We start from the raw sequence: 21,647 nt of genomic DNA on the forward strand, positions 1-21,647 counted from the left end.
TCTCTGCCTCTCCACCACTTTTTCCTTCTTTAAGATGCTCCTTGACACCTATCGCTTTGACCCAGCTTTTGCCATATCGCTTTGTGTCACTTGGTGTCCAATTTTGCTTCATAATGCTCCATGGAGTTCCTTGGAATATTTTATTACGTTGGAGGTACAATATAAATACGAGTTGTTGTTGTTGTTGTTCCTGCTGCTGCATTCATCTAGGGGAGTGCAGCGTATTCCATTGTACTTCTTGTGTCGTGTAGATAATAGAAAGGCTATGGGGAGTTGGGAGGTGAATTATTCACCACAGACCTGCTCTTGTAGCCACAATATTGATGTGGCTGGCCCAGTTAGGTTTCGGGTAATGCCAGTGAATGTCAAAGGGAGGTGCTTAGAATCTCTTATTGGAGATGGTTATTACCCGGCCATTGTGTGATGTGAATGTTACTTGCCACTTTTCAGCCAAGCCTCAATGTTGTCAAGGTCTGCTGCATCCAGGCACTGACTGCTTCATTATCTAAGGAGCTATGAATGTAACTGAACACCATGCAATCATAAGCGATTGTCCCTACTTCTGGCCTTAGGATGGAGGGAAGGTCATTGATGAAGCAACTGAGATGGTTGGACCTAGGACACTTCACTGAGGAACCCCTGCAGCGATGTCCTAGGGCTGCAATGATTGGCCTCCAACAACCACACCCATCTTCCTTTATATGAGGTATGACTCCAACCAATGAAGCGTTTTCCCCCTGATTTCCATAGCCAGCAATTTTACAAGGGCTTTGGTGAGCCTGAAATGAGCTTTGGTGAGCAGGCTATTGGTGGGTAAGTGCCTCTTGATAGCAATGTCAACAATCCCCCCATCACTTTGTATTGCTGCGCTGTGAAGAAATCCAAGACGTCTGTCTGTGGATGAATATTATAAAATTGTAAATTGATAAGAGAAAGTCCCTCATTAAATTTACCAGAAAGTTGAGTTTCCTTTTAGTACTCTATCTATAAATGTTTCTGTGCTTTTAAAACATGGACCCACGACCTCAGTGAATTTGAAAACTTTGGTAAAACCTAGCAAATGACTTACTGTTGTGAAATAGTTGCATTCATTTTAAAATACATGCTAAGAAGGTGACTAACAGGAGATGGTAAGATGATTTTTTTGGACAAAATTAGAACTCTAAATTTAGTCATTGTACAATGATCCAATTCTTAATTGTATGTTGAGTTGAAAGACTTGTGTATTTCTGTTCATTTTATAACTCGGGCCTCGTACTCATAATTGACACTTGTCTGTGTATTTTCTTCTTGTGACAGTTTTACTGTTTTTTGATGACTCCCAGAACCGGTCTTTGCAGGGGAATTTTGTGACCATTGCTCACGTTACCAGTTAGTTAAAAGATACATTGAAGCTCCTGAAAATGGTTTAGAATATGACCTAAGGTTTTTATATCCGGTTCTCACTATGTTTGTGACATTTTTCTGTTTGAATTTCTGTGTTCAAGTTGATTTTTCTTCACTTGCAGTGATAAGTGTAAAGCCAGAGGTTTTACGGTTATTGTGGATGGACGGAAATCTCAGTGGAATGTGGTGAAGACGGTTGTGCTGATGCTGCAGGTGAAGTTTCTTGACAGCTAATAGATATGCATGCAACTTGCTTCACAAGATACCTAAATTTGATCATCTTCATTAGACTGTTCTAGGTTTATTCATTTCTATTAAAATATACTTATGGTATAGAAGACATGTTACCATATCCCTCAATACTAATACCTTCGTAAAGTTGGCCTTCTCCAGAAGAAGGCGCTGCAAAGAAACTGGACACCTGAATATTGACAGGATGTGAAGAGTTTTATGATGACTGAACATGTCTTTTTTTCACGCCATGGAATTTTTTTTTGAGTGTATTTTACTTTTTTCAGCTTATTGAAAACATACTAGTTAGATTGCAATGTGAAATTCATATGAATGTTTCCTCTTTGTTAGTAGGGCTGTAAAAACAGAAGAAAGAGATTTATTTGGTTTTGGACTTAAGTTTTGATACATTGGGCCAAGTCTTGCATATTTGGCCGTTGTGCCTTAGTGCTGGGAAACTTTGAGCTCTGTGAGTTCTTGGCTGCTTAGCATCCACAAATGTTTGCCAAAATTCCACCTCCTAATGACTTTTTAACATTGGACTTCATGTAGCATTTTGAACTAAGTCAAACACTTCAGTGTTTATGAAGATGCAGGAATCTGTTGAGATTTGTTGGATTCATTGTGCCTCACAATGGGGAAATTAGTGAGATTGCAGTGACCATAAATGCTATTTGTGCACATAAGAAGCTATGCTTAATAGTTGTCTGAACAGTAGTACCAACAAAATTAACCTCACGGTAGTAAATACAGTGAATTCAATTGTCAACCTCTATTAAGTCAGTCTTTTCTTTTGTAGAAGTAATGAACATCATCAGTCTTTTGGATCAGATATTGTATTTGGCTACAAAATACTTTTTCTAAAGTATGAGTAATAGTTATGGTTCTTGGGCTTCACCAGAATTGAGCAGACCAAAGAAGGCCACTCCTGTAAATGAGCAGTTGTTCCCTGCAAACAAGAGTGTGACCTTACATACATATCTGGTGATGAACAATGTTCAGAATTTTAAACAAACCCTTGTTGTTGTACTTAGATAGCTGAATTGATGCAAGCCATATCATATTTTCTTGGCTTCAGGATAGCAAAAGAATAGACATCATAATTTATGACATGCTATAAATTACAAATTTGATTTATTACGACTAAAATTAGTCAGTAGTATCATGGATTAATTTTAATATATTAACTTGCAATTCTTCTGTTATCCAGAAATGCTCAGTGCAAGTGGTGCTAGACTAGCAAGCATAATATTAAAAATTACACCCTAAGATTTTATCTCAAGGCTAAACCTATTATGAAAAGTAATTTATTATTTAAGTGGCACTGTTTACAGAAAGCAGAGTGTTCCATAATAAAAACAGAATTACCTGGAAAAACTCAGCAGGTCTGGCAGCATCGGCAGAGAAGAAAAGAGTCGACGTTTCGAGTCCTCATGACCCTTCAGCAGAACTGAGTAAAGTTAGGAGAGGGGTGAAATATAAGCTGGTTTAAAGGGGGAGGGGGGGGGAGGGTTGTAGGGACAAGCAAGCAGTGATAGGAGCAGATAATCAAAAGATGTCACAGACAAAAGGAACAAAGAGGTGTTGAAGGTGGTGATATTATCTAAGAAAATGTGCTAATTAAGAATGGATGGCAGGACACACAAAGCACAGCTCTAGTGGGGGTGGGGTGGAAAGACTGACAGGGTATTACAGTTATAGATTTAAAAATAATGGAAATAGGTGGGAAAAGAAAAATCTATATAAATTATTGGAAAAAACAAAAGGGAGGGGGAAGAAATGGAAAGGGGGTGGGGATGGGGGAGTTTAAGATCTAAAGTTTTTGAATTCAGTATTCAGCCCGGAAGGCTGTAAAATGCCTAGTCGGAAGATGAGGTGCTGTTCCTCCAATTTGCGTTGGGCTTCACTGGAACAATGCAGCAAGCCAAGGACCCACTAGAGCTGTACCTTGAGTGTCCTGCCATCCATTCTTAATTAGCACATTTTCTTAGATAATATCACCACCTTCAACACCTCTTTGTTCCTTTTGTCTGTGACATCTTTTGATTATCTGCTCCTATCACTGCTTGCTTGTCCCTACAACCACCCCCCACCAACTTCTCTTCCCCCCCCCCACCTTAAACCAGCTTATATTTCACCCCTCTCCTAACTTTATTCAGTTCTGCTGAAGGGTCATGAGGACTCGAAACGTCGACTCTTTTCTTCTCCGCTGATGCTGCCAGACCTGCTGAGTTTTTCCAGGTAATTCTGTTTTTGTTTTGGATTTCCAGCATCCGTAGTAGTTTTTTGTTTTTATCCGAGTGTTCCATAATGTTGATTATTAAGTTTTCTGGAGAAAAGAGGGGAAGGATTCTTTTTCAACCCTCTCTCTTTTCCCTTTCTTTGGTGCTCCCTACAATCTCTGATTGCTCTCCTTCACATCTCTCCTACTATAGCTAATCTCTGTATTTCCTCCTTATAACACTCCCTACCCTCATCTAATCTGAGCAACTGTGCCTTTCCCTCCATCTCTTCTACTGCCTTTTGCTGTTTTTTTCCCTAAGAACCATTGATTTCCCGTCCTTGTGGCATCTGCTGTTTTCTCTGTTCTGAATGTTCCTCCTTTTGCCACCTGTGATCCTGCTTCACACTCTAATACCAATCTCCATGCTTTTATACTTTACTGCATCTGAATTCCCCCACCTCTAACAAAATCTGTTCTATTGTTGCATTATTACAAATACATCCCAAGACTTTTTCTTTTCTCTTTCATCTTCCTTCCTGCCTCTGTTCACATCCTGACATCTCACTCTGATTACACCCTGGTACTTCCAGATACTGAAATTTCCCTCCTAGAACACCCTTTGCAGTGCTTCCAGATACAAACATCACACTCCAATATCACTTCCCCCCAACATTGTCAAAATGGAGAATCACAATTTCACCAATGTTGCAGTGATGCATCACTTCCAGACCGCAGTCCCCAAATCTGCTATTTTTGTCTTTCCTGCTATCACCATCATACTTGTGCTCTTACTCCCTCCCAGATCCATTCTCAGTACTCTGATATCCCAATACATCTGTTTCCCTGTGCTCCTACATTCCTTCTAACCCATGCTCCTCCTAATTCCTCAGGACACTGTTACCCTCTTACTCTGAATGCTAAGACCTTCAGCACTGATTTCCTTTCTTGAAATTGGCATGAAATCCAGCAGCAGTTGGGGGAATGACTTTAAAGAGTGCCCCTAGCATTGGAGGAGCCTGTATTACTTAAAGTAATTCTCAGTGGCCTCTAGGGTAGGTATCAGGTCCAATCATATTGAGATGGGGTGAATGGCTGCAGTAGTGATGGGCAGGGGGTCATGGTGGTGGAGGAGTAGATCTGGTGAAAAGCTGTTATTATTGTCCACTGCCAGCTACACACACACCTGGTGAGCAGCACAGGAGGATGGAGAAATCAAACTGGAGGGGCATCAGAAACTTGGTGGCGTTGGGTAGTGAGAGATGGTTGTGAGGTTGGAAAGCTGGGAGCAATGATTTGTTGTCCAGTTCTCCCAATGTTGCTAGAATCCTGGACCCGCTCCCATGTTCCCAGAGACTCCCTGCTGTCAGGCCTTGAGATGACTGTGCCTTTCTAGTGCTGGCAGACCATTCCAGTGCTGACAGATTCTATGGCTGCATCCCCATAATTTTCTTTTCCAGCTTGCCATCTCTTTCACATCTTGGAAATCTCTCCCTCTCCCACCCTCCACCCCAGATTGGTCTGCCACAGCACCTTCCTCATCATTTGATAAACACAGCTGGCAGTCAGCAATAACAACATTTGTATTTTTATAGGGCCTTTTGTTTCAAAGTCCCGCAAGAGCACTATTTAAAGGGCTTGAGGGAGTCACTTCCATACAGGTTGGTTGTTAGTTTGTCCTCTTGGTGGCTAGCTTCTGAGTCATCTTCTGACTAATTTCTGCTTTCCATAAGGGAATTCTGACCTCTGGGAACAGTGCTGGTGCTGCAATACTTTGGTCTGCTTTGAAATAGTTTTATGCCAGTCTTGGGTGGTCTGGTAGGTCTGCCGCTGGGCTAGAACGGGAGCAGCGAAGATGACAGGAGACTGCAGAAGCGGCTGAGACGAGGGAAGAAAAAGAGGAGGGGGAGGTCACTAGGAGGCCATATCCGCAGCAGGTCTTCAATGAATACACCTCATACCTCAGCTGACGAATGAGGAGGCTGCTGTAAAGCTGTACCAACTATACAGACAAGAGTAAAGGCTAAATACATTTACAATGCTAAATCATCACAATGCAGAAGAAAAATATTAAGCAATGATTGGCTTCAATGATGAACATCTACATTTCTTTGAAAAAACACAAGATTTCCAAAAATAATTATGTCACAGAATGAAGCAGAGGGATGAAGGAGATTAGTTGGGGAATTCCAGAATGTACAGCCCAGGCAGCTGAAGGCACAGCCACGAGTGGTGGGGTGAACGGAGGGTGGGATGTAAAAAGACTAGAGTCAGAGGAACAGAGAGGTCAGACAGCAGGGATTTTAGAGCTAGAGGAGTTGAGGAAGGGCAAGGTCATGAAGGGATTTAAATGTGAAGATAATTTTAAATTGGAGACATTGGGAATGTAGAGGCTAGGCAAGCTAGAACAGGGATAATAGGTAAGTGAAACCAGATACAAGACTTGATACAAGCAGCAGAGTATTGGATGAGCTGACAGTTACACAGGGTGGAGGCTTGGAGATTGGCACTGGGCACATGGATGCGCTAAAGGCATGGTTGAGTGTTTCACCAACAGGTGGGATGAGGCGGGGACAGGAATGAGAGGCATAGGGGTGGCATTATCAAAGTTGGAAGTAGGCAGTGATAGAATGTAATTGGGTAAGAAGCATAGCTTGGGGTTGAGTAGGACACTGAGGTTGTGAACCATTTGAGACAGTGGCCTGGGAGGGAAATTGAATTGATGAGTGTACAGAGTTTCTTATGAGAACCAATGGATTCACTTTTCCCTGTGTTTAACTGAAGGATAAGTAGTCTAACAACATAGAGACAGTAGAAGGGTAGAGAGAGAGCGGGAGAACTAGTTGTTGTCAGCCAATACATAGAAGCTGATCCATATTTGCTAATATTGTGGCCAAATTGCAATATATAGATGAGGAAGAGGATGGGTCCATGAGGAACTCGAGGTAACGACGTGGAATTGGACAGAGTGGTGATTGTTGGAGATGCTCCATCAATCCAACTAAATTTGCAGGAGTGGAACCAAGCGAGGGCAATCCCACTGAGCTGGACATTGGAGGAGGATGGTGTCGTCAACCATGTCAAAGGCTACAGAGAGTTTGAGGAAGACTAGGAGAGATAATGCCTATGACGACAATCACAGGGAATATTACAGGTGACTTTTGAGTAAGGTTGTTTCAGGCCTGAGGCAGGGTTGGAACTCTAATTGGAGAGATCCAAAGTTTATGTTCCACTAAGATCACGGAGTTAGAAGACGCCAATACTGCCAAGAGGAAACCGGGTTAGAGATGGAGTGCTCATTTGCATTGATATGGGTCCAAGTGGACTTTTTATTGGAAGGGGACGATGACTGCACTTTTGAAAGGGAGTCCTCAGTGCCTGAGAAGCAGCAATCATTTACAATATCAGCTGGCATAACAGCTAGGAAGGGAAACCGAGTCTTCACTTGTTTAATGGAAATAGGGTCAAAGGAGCCGGAGGTGTGTTGCATGGCCAAAATGAACTTGGAGAGGGCATGGCAGGACATGCTGGCCAAAATGGCTACAGAAATGTGGAAGTTTAGGGTTAAGCCAGCCTGAATCCTGGTGGGTGTCTAGGTGGGTAAAATGTTAAGGCAGGAGGTTAGGTTAGGGGGGGAGGCAGTAGCATAGTGGTATTGTCACTAGACTGGTAATCCAGAGACCTAGGGTAATGTTCAAATCCCACCATGGCAGATGGTGGAATTTGAATTCAATAAAAACCTGGAATTAAAAGTCTAATGATGACCATGAAACCATTGCCGATTGTCATAAAAACCCATCTGGTTCACTAATGCCCTTTAGGGCGGAAATCTGTTGTCCTTACCTGGTCTGGCCTACATGTAACTCCAGACCCACAGCAATGTGGTTGACTCTTAGATGCCCTAGGGCAATTAGGGATGGGTAATAAATGTTGGCCGAGCCAGCAATGCCCGCATCCGATGAACGAATGAAAAAAGGAGCACAGACTTTGTTGAATGTATGGTCTCTTTCTTAATGAACTCCTCTTGCTTGTTGAAGGGGGATGGGGAGATGTTTTAAAGAAACAGTTGATAGTGGACAATGGAAGCCAAGGGCTTTCTTACCTCCCAGATTGATTCTGGAATAATGGATGCTTTTGACAGAAACTTGATGCCATACAGCCAGATTCGACAATGGATGGTTAATCAGTTGTGCAATAAGTAAGCTCAAGTCTGTGTCCCTTTGACTTGAAGGAGCGCAGACGGGTGCCATATTGGAGGATTAACTGGAGTGAGAGAGAATGAAGGTTTTGTTGGGAACACAGGCATCGAGGTGGAGGGAGGGAGTGATTGAAAAGATCAGTAGCTAAAACTGTTTTGATTTAATACCATTGTAAATGGCTTGGGGAGAGGCATTTTCAGGAATTAACACAAAATGAAATTGGAAGGGAATATTAATGGTGAGAGCTACAAAGAAGTGGTCAGAGGTGAGCTTACCTGTTCCAGATTATGGCAAACGGTAAGGTTGAATGGGTGAATGCGGGCTGGAAATTTTATTCGGAAGGAGAGGTTAAAGGAGGACAGAGGGCAATGAGATTAGGGAGAAGGCAAGGGGAGCTGAGATGGAAATTGAAATTGCTGAAGATGCCAAGGAAGGATATTTCAGTGAGAAACTCGGGGTGAGGTTTGGGAGGCATGAAGATTTAAAGGATGGGAGAGGGGTGAAATAAGGTGATGTACTTGAAGGCAGCAAAAAAGAAGGGAAATAAGGGGAGGAACCAAGGTGTGATTTGGTGATGTGTATGCTGCCAAAATAGTGATTTGAGCAGGGCAGGTTAGTAAAAGTGTAAGCAGATGAAGAGATTTCAGCTGGGGACAAGCCCAATTATTAAGACCTTCCCTGAGTACAAGTTTGAAGTTTACAGAGGTTAAAGATTCCAAAGGAGGTTGAACTTAAGGTGTAGCGAGTATATTTTCTTAATTTATTTAAAAGAACACATAGGTTCACCGTCACAGAATTAACAAGCTGACTCACGAGCCAACACAATCCTTTAGTTCAAGAACAGTCTGGTACTTGAATAAGTTAAAGCCAATAGTACAAAGTCATGATGTTACCAATTCTGTTGGGAACAACATTAAAGTCAGAACTGTGCCTTCTGTACCTCAATATGCAGAAATTCTTGTACTGTTGCGTCACTTGCCTTAACTTCGTATTCTTTTTATCCTAACACTGAAGGAGATGGATCTAATCAAGGACTTATGGCATGCTAGAAAAGCAAGCTGAGATACTTAGCGTTCTTATACAGATGGTACAAAACTTGTCAACATAGTAATGAGCATGATAGCAGCAGTCATCAGGAGGACATGGACAGACTGACGAAATGGGGCACAAATGCAGGTGCATTTTAATGCAACTAAATGTGAAGTGGAACACTTTGGGTGAATTCACTTGGAGAGGCAATAAGACCTAAATGATATGACAGTAAGTCCCTGTTTTACGTTGCCACATTGAGCGTTGTTTTGCTTTAGTGTAGTGGACATAATAGGGCCGGTATGCATATTAATGTTGGGACTTTCGCTTTAGCGCTATTTCGCAGTGGGGCCGATGGACTGTGCGTGACCCAAACAAAGCCATTTTGGAGTGACCGCTCCTACTCCCCAGGCTCTCACCGTCATTCTCCAGACTCTCTCTCTCTCACACCCCACACTCTTGTCCGCTTCCCGAGACTCTCTCCCTCTTGCCAGACACCCTCTCACGCCTGCCAGTCATGCTCTCCCGCTTGGCACATGCCCTCTGCCGCTCCCCTGCTCCCCGAGGCGCCCTCCCCTGCTCCCCAAGGCACACTCTCCTGCTCCCCAAGGCACACTCCATCTCCTTCCCCTAGGGTTCGTGAGAGAAAGTGGTGAGCGGGAGAGTCTGGAGGGAAGCGGCGACTGAGAGTTGGCCTGCAAGTAGAAAGAGTTAGCATATTTTAAAATTTATTTTGTTTTTCATATTATTTCATTTAAAAATTTAGGAATGTGCAGTATTTCAGTTTACAGGATGTAATGTTTTAACATTTTTCAGATGGGAAAGGTCTTATGGAATGTAATTACAGCTTTTAGTTTGTGTGTAATGTTAAAATCTGATTCGCTTAAAATTTTTTCGTTTAAAATTGCACTTTTCAGAAATGCAACTACAACTTTAGGTGAGGACTTACTGTATCCTGAGGGGTCTGGGGGATGCAAGGCACAGGGACCTGGGGGTGCCCTTTCAAAAATCTTTTAATGTGGTATGGTAAATGGTAAATTGGTTAAGAAAGAGTATGGGGCGGTTGGCTTTGTAAATAGGAGCAATTGGAGGAGGCTTCATGAACATCCCTATCCTCAATAATGGCAGTGCCCAGCACACGAACGCAAAAGACAAGGCTGAAGCATTTGCAGCCATCTTCAGCCAGAAGTGATGAGTTGATGATTGTCTTGCCCCCGCTTCCTCACCCACCCCACCCCACCCACTGAAGTCCCTATCACAGATGTCAATGTTCATCCAGTTTGATTCGCTCCATGTGCTATGAAGAAATAGCTGAGCACACTGGCTACAACAAAGGCAATGGACCCCGGCCACTTTGCAATGTAGTGCTAAAGACTTGTGCTCTAGAATTAGCCACACCCTTAGCCAAACTGTTCCAGTACAGCTATAATATTACCATCTACCTGGTAAAGTGGAAGATTACCTAGCTATGATCTGTACACAAAAACCAGGATAAGTCCGATTCAGCCAATTACTGTCCCATTAGTCTACTCTCAATCATCAGCAAAGTGATGGAAGGTGTCGTTCACAGTTCTATCAAATGACACTTACTCAGCAGTATTCTGCTCACCAATGCTCAGTTTAGGTTCCACCAGGAATACACGGCTCATTACAGCTTTGGTCCAAATAAGGACAAAAGACCTGAACTCCACAAGTGAGGTGAGGGTGACTACCCTTGACATCAAGGAAGCACATTATTGAATGTGGTATCAAGGAGCCCTAGCAAAATTGAAGTCAATGGGAATCGAGGGGAAAACTCTCCATTGAGTGGAGTCATACTTAGCACAAATAAAGATGGTGCCAATCATCTCAGTTCCAGGACATCACTGCAGTAGTTCTTCAGGACAGTGTCCTAGACATAACCACCTTCAGCTGTTTTATCAATGACCTTCCCTCCATCATAAGGTCAGAAGTGGGGGTGTTCAGTTCTATTTGCAACTCCTCAGATGATGATATAGTCTGTGCTGGCATGTAGCAAGATTTGGAAAACATTCAGGTTTGGGCTGACAGGTGGCAAATGACATTTACGCCATCCATCCCTTGAATGAATAAAAAAACCCATCACACTCCATCTTGACTTGGAAATATATTGCCACTGTTTCATCATCGCTAAGTCAAAACCCTGAAACTCCCTACCTAAAGCACAGTGGTTGTACCTATACCACATGGACTGCAGAGATTCAAGAAGGTGGCTCACTACCACCACTTTCTCAAGGGCCATTAAGGATCGCCAATAAATGTTGGCTTTACCAGTGATGCCCATATTCCATGAACAAATGAAAAAAATCAATATAAAAATACAGAAGTTATGATAAACTTTTAGAAATCTCTGGCATGGCTTCAGTTAGAACATTGTGTACAATTCTGGGCACAGGCTTTCAGAAGGATATCAAGGCCTTGGAGAGAATACAAAGCAGAGTTACCAGGAAAATACTAGTTGTATGAAGAAATTGGAGAAGTTGGGATGGGATCCTCTTTTGAGCAGAGAAAGTTAAGAGCAGAGCTATTCAAAATTATGAGGGGTTTTGATAGAGCAAGTAGGGCATAACTGTTTCCTCTGGCAAGAGGGTGGATAGCCAGGATTTAATATGTAGCAAAAGAGCTAGAAGGGAAATGAGGAGAAATTCCTTCATGTGGGGGTTGTTTAGGTCTAGAATGTACTACTTGAAAGAGTAGTGGAATCAGATTCCATAGGAACTTTCAAAAGTCAATTGGACATGTACAGGTTTGGGCTCATTTCCAGGGCTGTGGGGAAAAGTTTGGGCCTGAGACTAAATTGGATGTGACAAATGGCCGTTTTATGCACTGTAAGATTCTAAGAACATGTCACTGTACTTTTAAACTGATGACATGATCTATTCCATCATTCAGACTGCAACATGACATTGAGAATATTTCAAGTATGCACCAGTACAAAAATAAACCCCACTTAAGTTTGCTGTAAGTGTTTATGCACTGCATTTGCCATTGTAGAAGATATATTATCTTGTTGACCAGGCACAATAAAATCATACCAGGAACCATCAATGTCAAATATTTATTGTAGTAATGAGATGAATCCAGGAAATAGCATTGACATTTGATTGCATGACAATGCACTCTGATAGGGCAGCATGGAAAGACTGAAAGCAGTATATTAACCGCATCATATTCATTATTTAAAAACAGATATTTACTTTTTATCACATTTCTCACACTTGAAGGATTTGCTTGTTGAGGTATTGTTCTATGGGTGCCAGTTGGTCGTTATTCATGTACGAGGCTTTGAATGTGAGTATTGGGGGGAAAAGAGCCAACATTACAGTTGAACCCTGTTCTGCCCTCACTGATATTCATGCACATACAGTAGCAGACAATGAGGAAGAGAAAGATTATATAACAGCAGCAGAAGTAGAACTTCTTTGTTTTATATGACAGCCATGAGGTGAATGTTGACTAAGGAGAGAATATGGGATCAAATCGGGCCATGAGGCCTAGACTAAGGTTCCACGCTCCTCTGCCACAACCTCCAACATCACACCCATGTGTGACTTGCATTTTTGCTCCGGTGCACCAGCTTCTTTTTACACCGGAGTAATTAGATAGATGTTAGCGAGGATGTGGTACCAAACGATTCATGGGGCACAAAGGAATGGCTGGGGATCTGTCACCTTCCAGTAAAAGCTAAGGACAAAATTGCCAATGGATTATGCAGTTGTGCAACCTAGAAATCAGGTGCTTGCCTGAAAAGAAGGATATTCAAGGAACACTAACCAAAATAGGTGGGAAAGTAAGTTGCAATGAAGAAATCAGAAATTTACAAATGGATATGGACAGGTTAGGTGAATGGGCCAAAATTTGGCAGATGGAGTTTAACGTGGATAAGTATGAGGTTATCCATTTTGGTCAGAAGAATAAAAAGGCAACTTATTATTTAAATGGAGAGAAACTTCAGAATGCTTCAGTGCAGAGGGATCTGGGTGTCCTCATGCATGAATTGCTGAAAGCTAGTATGCAGGCACATCAGGAAATAAGGAAGGCAAATGGAATTTTGGCATTTATTGCATAGAGTACAAAAATAGGGAAGTGTCGTTGCAACTGTACAAGGCATTGGTGAGACCGCACCTGGAGTACTGTGCACAGTTTTGGTCCCCTGATTTGAGGAAGGATGTAGTTGCATTGGAGGCAGTTCAGAGGAGGTACACTAGATTAATTCCAGAGATGCGGGGCTTGTCTTATGAGGAGAGATTGAGCAGTTTAGGCCTATACTCGCTAGAGTTTAGAAGGATGAGGGGAGATCTAATTGAGGTATAAAAGATGCTAAAGGGGATAGACAAAGTAGACGTGGAGCAGTTGTTTCCCCTAATGGGGCATTCTAGAACGAGAGGCCATAGTTTTAGGTTAAGGGGTGGCAGATTTAAATCAGAGATGAGGAGGAATTACTTTTCTCAAAGGGTCGTGAATCTGTGGAATTCACTACCTCCGAGTGCAGTGGATGCCGGGACGCTGAATAAATTTAAGGAGGAGATAGACAGATTTTAAATTAGTAACGGTTTGAAAGGTTATGGGGAGAGGGCGGGAAATTGGAGTTTAGGCCGAAATGAGATCAACCATGATTGTATTGAATGGCAGGGCAGGCTCGAGGGGCTGAATTCCCTACTCCTGCTCCTAGTTCTAAACCTACATGCAGTCGTTAGGATTTTCTTGAGTAAACCTGGCAACTGCCAGCTGTGACTTAATAGTCTATGGTTCTCATTTGCAACAACATCAGGGAAAATTTAGACAGTGTTGTATGAACTGGCTTTCAGGCCCTGATGTTTGGGACTTAGGCTGTTTCAGACTGGGGCCTTTAGTATCTGATAATCACCATTAGACCAGACATTGCACAGATCAGTAGGTTCCAGGGGAATAAAGATGGCTGGAGTCAGCCTGCCTGCCATTTCTCAGGGCAGCCGCACTTGTCAGATGTCTAGCCTTCCCACTCCGGGCACCATGCTCGTGGCACTTAAGAGGTACACTAGGTTGTCCAGACTCAAGGTTCTTAGTCATAGCAAGCTATAATGAGGGAAGAGCTGCCTCAGTTTCATAAGATTTCTGTCCCAAAGGAGCAGCCAACTACCTTGTAAGACTGGCCATGATCTTGCACATAGGAGTGCACTGTAAGAGAAAGAAAGGCACACCCAGGGGAAACAGCATGTCAGGAAAGAGCAGGTTGGCTTCTGTTAACTGGGAGTTTGCTGTCTTAAGACACTATGGATTTATGTAGTGCTGTACTATTACTAATAAGCTCTTGCTGTTAGTGGGGCAGGAGGGGTCTAAATCTCCTGGTGGTTTTGCATTCCCGTGGGCAAGCAGAGATGAATCCAAGGGTGTATTTTTGAATGGCAAAAAATTGCTCTTAAATGGTATTTCCCAACTGCAGTTGCTGCTGCTCAACCTTGCAGCAGCCTTCAGAATTAAAACTCTTCACCTATTCGAGTTTTTTGAGGAACTAATAAGCAACCATGGATAAAGGGGAAACTGTACATAAAGTGTATTTGGATTTCCAAAAGGCATTTGATAAGGTGCTGCATCAAAGGTTACTACACAAAATAAGAGCTGATGGTATAACAGGTAACATATTAAGAAGGTCAGAGGATTAGTTAGCAAACATGAAGCAGAGAGTAGGGATAAATAGGTCATTTTTGGGTTGGCAAGCTGTAACTAGTGGAGTGCCACAGGGATCAGTGCTGGATCCTCATCCATTTACAATCTATATTAATGACTTGGATGAAGGAACTGAATGTCTGATTGCTAAATTGACACAAAGGTAGGAGAATAAGTTGTGAAGAGGACACAGAGTCTGCAAAGGGATAGAGAAAAGTTAAGTGAGTGGGCAAAAATTTGGCAGATGAAGTAAAATGTGAACTTGTCCACTTTGACAGGAAGGATAGAAAAGCAATATACTATTAAAATGGAGAAAGATCACCGAACTCTGTGGTACAAAGGAATCTGAGTGTCCTAGTGCGTGAATCACAAAAACGTAGTATGCAGGTACAATGCAAGTGTATGCAAATGATTAGGAAGGCAAATGGAATGTTGGCGTTTATTGCAAGGGGAATCAAATATAATAGCTGGGAAGCTTTGTTACAGGACATTGATGAGACAACATCTGGAGTATCATGTACAGTTTTGGTCTCCTTACTTAAGAAAGGATATAATTGCATTAGAAGCTATTCAGAGAAGGTTCACTTGACTGGTTCCTGGGATGAAGGGGTTAACTTATGAGGAAAGGTTGGTCAGGTTGGGCCTGTTTCCATTGGAGTTTAAAAGAATGAGAAGTGACCTTGTTGAAACACGTAAGATCCTGAGGGGACTTGACTTGGTGGATGCCAAGAGGCTGTTTCTCCTTGTCGGGGAGACTAGGGGACACAATTTAAAAATAAAGGGTCTCCCATTTAAGTTGGAGGTGTGGAAACATTTTTTCTCTTGAGGGTCATGAGTATGTGGAATTTTCTTCCCCAGAGAGTAGTGGAGGCAGGGTTGGTTAGTATTTTTAATGCTGAGTTAGATAGATTTGTGATTAACAAGGGAGCCAAAGGGTATAGGGGGTAGAGAGAAAAGTAAAGTTGAGGCCACAGTCAGATCAGCAATGATCTTATCAAATGGCAGAGCAGTCTTGAGGGGCCAAATGGCATAGTCCTGCTCCTAATTCACATGTTCATATGTATGTTTGTATGTACTTCTGTAAGTAATGGTTGATCAAATGCAATTGGAAAATACATTTGAAAGTTGGGGTGTGTCCAGTTTTGTGGGTGGACATTTGTTTGGTGTAAGGTTTGATCGAAAGTTGTACTGTAGTTATGCGAGTAATTCACATAGGTTCAAAATTACACAATATTTATTTGCACACAGATTGTATGTGCACCTGAACGCAAAATGGAGGTAACTGCGGGCCAGGATATTTGGGCTGCAGTGTCACTGGTCCTCATTTAAATGCATCTTGGTACATGGGGACTGTGATGACCTTTGACCCAGAAGCAGTACAGTAAGAAAAAATTGTAATTTCTTTAAAATGTCCGTGGAATCTGTAATTGTCTTTAAGAATGTTTGAAAAGAATTTTTAAGAGTTTGCATCAATTGTAATTTCCTTGGATAAGAAATACTGGTTCATATGACCTGGGAACCTTTGACCTGGAATTAGTACCATTAAGAAGGAAGTTAAGACCAGAAGTTGTATGGCTGGCAGATATAAAGGAGAGCTACTAGCAGATGACTGGAGGCTGAAGGCCCAGATGCAGACAGAGACAGAAAGAGGAACACCCCAAATTCTTGTTAGAGAAGAAGCAAATCGTTCTCAAAAAGAGGTTGTTTTTTTTCTGTTTGACAGAAAAGGAGACATGAGCTCTTGGAGGCACTGTGTGAGCTGGCTAAAGGGGTCAAAACACGGGAAGCTGTGTAGAAAGCTGGGAGATGCTGTTGGTGTTTTCACAAAAGTAGCCAAACCGTGAACTCAGGTGTTATTGCTCAGTTATAAAGGAACTTGGAAAGCTATACCATCATGACCTGAGAGAGAAAGGGTTTGAAGAAGTGTACCTTGCTGATGATAATCGTACCTGTGAAACTCAGAGGTGAAAGCTGTTCTCAGTTAGGACTCCTGACCTACCCTGCATGAATGAAGAACAACATATTGTGTTATGTAGTGTTGTACGTGTTGGGAATACTTGAAGTTATGTAAGATGTATCTTTGTTGTATCGACTACGTAAAATGAAAATCACCTTTTTTATTTGAATTATCATTTGCCTGTTAATTCATGTTTAATTTGCTTTGATTCAGATTTATGTGTTAAAGTAAAAGTTGCAAAAAGTAAAACCTTGTTCGTAATTTCTTCTTTGGAAGTAATTTATTAGATTGGTTTATGGTTTCCCCCAAGGGTATTGTTACAGGATGAATTGGAAATAATCACATTGTGTTAGGAAATTCAGATGCTTTTTGTTGTGGGAAACTAGACTAAATGAGTTCTGCCCAAATCTGCTCACCAGTCAAATGATTTTAGGTCTCAAAAATGAACAGCATGGAATTTCACACCAGTAATTTGTACGATTGGGGAGACTTACAATTTTTCAAAACCAAAAATGATATTTCCAAACATTAGACTAAATAGAAAAAAATGTCTTGCTTCATCCTGTGATTGGTATGGAGTGTTTTGAATTGTAAGTGGCTATAATACAGTCCATGATTGTCCAAGCATTGACTCGTGTCTAAATCTATTTTTAGCTGTTTCTCTATGTATTTATAGTAGCAAATGAACTAAATAAACATATCATTTGGCTTCCATTCATAAATTCATATATAAATCAAGAAAAATTAACTCCTTGACATTTCTAAAGATTATGTGCACTAGTGTTCTTTGTACTTTTCTCTCCTCTCACTATTGGCAGTGGCTGTGTTGAAAAAAAATATACAAAGCCACTGTGAACTGAACTACCTTAATCCTGTTTTTGTTCTCTTTACAGGTATTATGAATAGTATGTAATATTTCCAATATCTCAAAGTTTTGGGGAAAAATGTAAAACCTCCACACATGAAAGTGATACAGGTATTCTTGTTTTACCTAGAATGTGATTCCTGCTGAAGTGTCTTTAGTGTGTGTGGTGAAACCAGATGAGTTCTGGGACAAGAAAGTGACCCATTTCTGTTTCTGGAAGGAGAAAGATAGACTTGGATTTGAGGTATGTGAACACTGATGTGTTCTCCAACATAGGTATTATATTTTTACAGTTGTTTAACCTGGTTTACAGCTTGCAGTATTATTTTGCATGCATTATATATACTGTCAGTGTAGAACTCAAAATCAAGTTCTATTTATGGTAATTAATATCTGAAAATATAAAATCTTCAGAATTACTGCTAATTATGCTTACTGATTGAAACCATGATACATGTTTCATTTTGAAGCACTTATAGAAAATCAACAGTTACTGTTTTCAGCAGGTAGATCATAAACATCTTTCTGCCTTTCTGAAAATGACATTGTGCAAATAACCTTTGGTTATTTATAGCTGGTGTGAAAAGTAGTAGTGTACTAAATTGGATCTTCAATAATTGACATTATTTATTGTGTATTGATATTTTTGTTAAGAACACTTTACTGGGTTTATATTTATAGGATTGCTGCTTTATGCAAGCCAGAGGCTGACGGAGGTTCACTTTTTTACATTACTTTTCAGGCAGTTAAGTAAAAGAGAATTCTTATTTTCAAATTTGGAATAACTAGTATAACCAAGCTTCCCTAAAAACTAGATCTATTTCTTAGGATTGGGCATTTTAGTTTTTTTATTTCTACTTTGAAGTTGTTAAAATATGGAAGAAAGATAATATATTTATTGTGCTCTTATACAATGGGATAGGTTTTACAGTCAGCGGTGAAGCAGCGGTACTTACCGTTGATCCCATATAAAGCTGCTGACAAAGATCTAATAATCTCTATAGTGCCTCTCTATAACTTCCCCTTTCCTGACGTTAGTTTAAACCTGGCACCAAGCCAAGGGGATCTTCAGGCGTTCAGCATGAATGATATCATCAACCAGAGTAAGCAGCCAACCATATTGAAGTATGCTCTCAGACAGCAATCCAGGAAGTAAAAACCACTAAATCTCTTCACTTTTAATTTTTAAATAGTGAAATAAATTGTTAGGATATATACACGGCATTAAGTTAGAAGCTAAAATAAACTTTAAAAAGAAAAATTATTTGAATACTATATGGAATTCCTTAGTATAATGTAGAAATTTGATTTTCAGGAAATATATTACTCTTTCAGAGTCAGTGAGGTTGTTTAGCAATAATTATGAACTTAATACACTGTTTAAAAACCTAGTTGCACCTCATTCAACAAAGTGTAACTTTAACAAGGCTTTTAAAGTGAAACTAAAAGTACATGAGTGGAAGCTCTTGTCTGTTCAATGATTCGTAATAGATTGGATTTTAGGGCTCCTCAACAGCGTACCCTCTGGAGTAGAGTAGAAAAACTGACAGCAACTTCTGGATTTCCATATGTGTGTGCAGATTCCAAATGTTTCTGTCAGTTTCAGAGGAGTAATGATGGCGAATGCTGAGAGTTTGGTCACTGTATTGGTCTTAACGCCAAATGGTTGCTGCAATGAAGGCAACTTTAGATGAATGAACTAAGATGGATTGAATGGTCTCCTTCTTCATCCTTAACTATTTTATGATCTTGTGAACTATACTAATGATATTTATGTGACAATAGAATTTTAAATATAATCTGTTCAGAATATAAACTATTGCTGTGCAATGATAGATCGGTAATTTGGGTGTATAACAGATATTTATGATAGCTATTTTGTAATTGGCTTCCTCTGCATAGCATATTAAGTACACTTTGTATTAATTCTCTCACTGTGCCAGTCAGATTTTATAAATTAGGATTTAAGTATTAAGTTTACTTCTGCTCCCATCTTGTATTTTTTAGCAGGCTTTGGTTTTTCTCTGTTGTTTTTCTTTTTCTTTGTTTTCACATGGCAGCAGTTCATAATTCTGCAATTCACACTTCATCTAGACACATCTTTTGTTTCTTTGTTTGTCCCTTTACCACTCCCTTTGGCTTTGCATTATTGTATGTTCATTTATATGCATATTATCACTTACCACATCTTTTGTCTTCATCCCTCTGAGAACCTCCCATTTGTTCTTATTCCCATCTCCCCCCAGCCCCCCCACCTTTCAGTTGCTTAAAGCCTATTACATATCTAACTTTTTCCAGTTCTGTTGAAAGGTCATTGACCTGAAACATTAACTCTGCTTCTCCCTCCATAAATGCTGCCAGACTTGCTAAGTATTTCCAGAATTTCCTGTTTTTATTTCAGATTTCCAGCATCTGCAGTATTTTGCTTTTGTATAAAGTTAATAAAATAGTTAGCTATCCACCTAGTTTTGTCAAGCAACAATGTCCTTATTTAAAAGAAAAGGAAATTAAAACTGTTGAACTTCTGTTTGTCCTTTATTCAAGGAGTCACATAGGGCCGTAACTTCAAAGCTCCCCAGCGTCGGATTTGGGAGACATCCTCCACCCCGTAGGCCTGGCCCAACACTCCCTCCCGACCCGCCCTGTCCAGCTGATCTCTGACCCCCCCCTACACCCCCACCACCCAATCTAAACGCCACACCCCCACCCACCCGAGGTCTGACCACCCCCCCCGAGCTCAATTTCCATCCAATCACATCCCACCTCCACTCCCCCTCTTCCCCCCCAGGTCCTCTTCTAAACCCAAACTGTTCCTATCCACTTACCTTAGAGACTTACCTTCTCCCTGGCCTGTCAATTTCAATGGGACCTTTAAACTTAACTGGTTTACAGCAGCTAGTGCTGTAAAAAGGGTGTGTGCCCTTCAATCCGAGGGAGCTGGAGTGCGACGCTGGGCTTCAGAGACAACTGCGCTGCCTGAATCTTGTCCGGCCTGAGTCTTAAGGTCGGGCGAGACAGGCACGGAAGAAAATCCACGCAGGTAATTGGGCATGGAGTAGCAATCCAACGCTGATTGCCACTCCAAGGAAGTTATGGCCCATTGGTTAAACTGCTTAAAGGAAAATCAAGGTTGCTGCACTGATTAGGTAAATTGATTCTGAGCTAATAATTTGGGAAAGTTGTGCCTGTGCAAGCTTCTTTTCTTGACGTTAGTAGAATTTGGAGGACGGTTGAAATTTTATGTTGTATCTCTCGGCAAGGAAAATTGTAATGTAATGCTGGAAACAATTTTCTACTTGCCTCAAATCTAGTTTAACTAATAATGAATTACTTGTATTGCTTTCTTTAAGACGGAACAGCTATAATGCCTGCTATCAGTAATTTTATAAGTAGCAAATTATAGCCAAAAATCTGCATAATGAAAACTATAACCTCTAAAGTTGCACTTCCTCAAGCAAAGTACTAGTACCAAAGAAAGGATTAAGATCAGTAAAATATCCAGCTAATGTAGGATATTTCACATACAGCAATTACTTCAATGTCAAATTGTGTCAAATAACAAACAGAATCTTTTGGCAGTTTAATAATGTAACCATGGAAAGATTTTCCTTGAAGCCATAAATATTCTATATTAATATTGCAGTGTTCTCTCATTGTAATCTACTTGGTGCAGTGACAATTATTTGCCATTAAATTAATTAATCATAGATCTGAAGTTTACAGTGATACTGATGTCCTAACTCTCTTTGTTGGGTATGTTAATGATACCTATGAATGGGACAAGCTGTTCACCTGCCTACTATTGATAACAGGCCTAAATCATCAGGAGAAGTACATGATGGGCCAGTGTATAGGTGAACTACTCAGCATGGAATTGAGCCAGAGGAGGGTCTCCACTTTGATTTTTGGTCATTGAGGGAGCTGATATCAGCTGGATTTGCAACAGGCAATTTGAAGAGTACAACTGATTTTGGGACAATTGGGCTAGGTAGAATGAAAAATCAGTAAAGTTGCTGATCCCAGTTGCTATTCGCTGAGTCCTGCCAGAAATTGCATGTGTAGGTCTCAGGCGCAGGCAGGATTATACTTGGTTCT

At 41.0% G+C, this 21,647-nt stretch overlaps 1 protein-coding gene across 6 annotated transcripts in view; it reads left to right on the forward strand.

The window, feature by feature from the left end:
• The window catches only part of sestd1 (SEC14 and spectrin domains 1), a 153,315-nt gene that overhangs the window by 44,243 nt on the left and 87,425 nt on the right, over positions 1-21,647 (forward strand). For all 6 annotated transcript variants that reach the window (XM_078551950.1, XM_078551951.1, XM_078551955.1 and 3 more), the window contains 2 exons: positions 1,509-1,599; positions 17,683-17,796. In XM_078551950.1, coding sequence (XP_078408076.1) covers positions 1,509-1,599; positions 17,683-17,796 — 205 coding nt within the window. The remainder of the gene's footprint in view (positions 1-1,508; positions 1,600-17,682; positions 17,797-21,647) is intronic.

This window comes from Cetorhinus maximus, chromosome 11, assembly GCF_964194155.1.
Source record: "Cetorhinus maximus chromosome 11, sCetMax3.hap1.1, whole genome shotgun sequence".
NCBI lineage: Eukaryota > Metazoa > Chordata > Chondrichthyes > Lamniformes > Cetorhinidae > Cetorhinus > Cetorhinus maximus.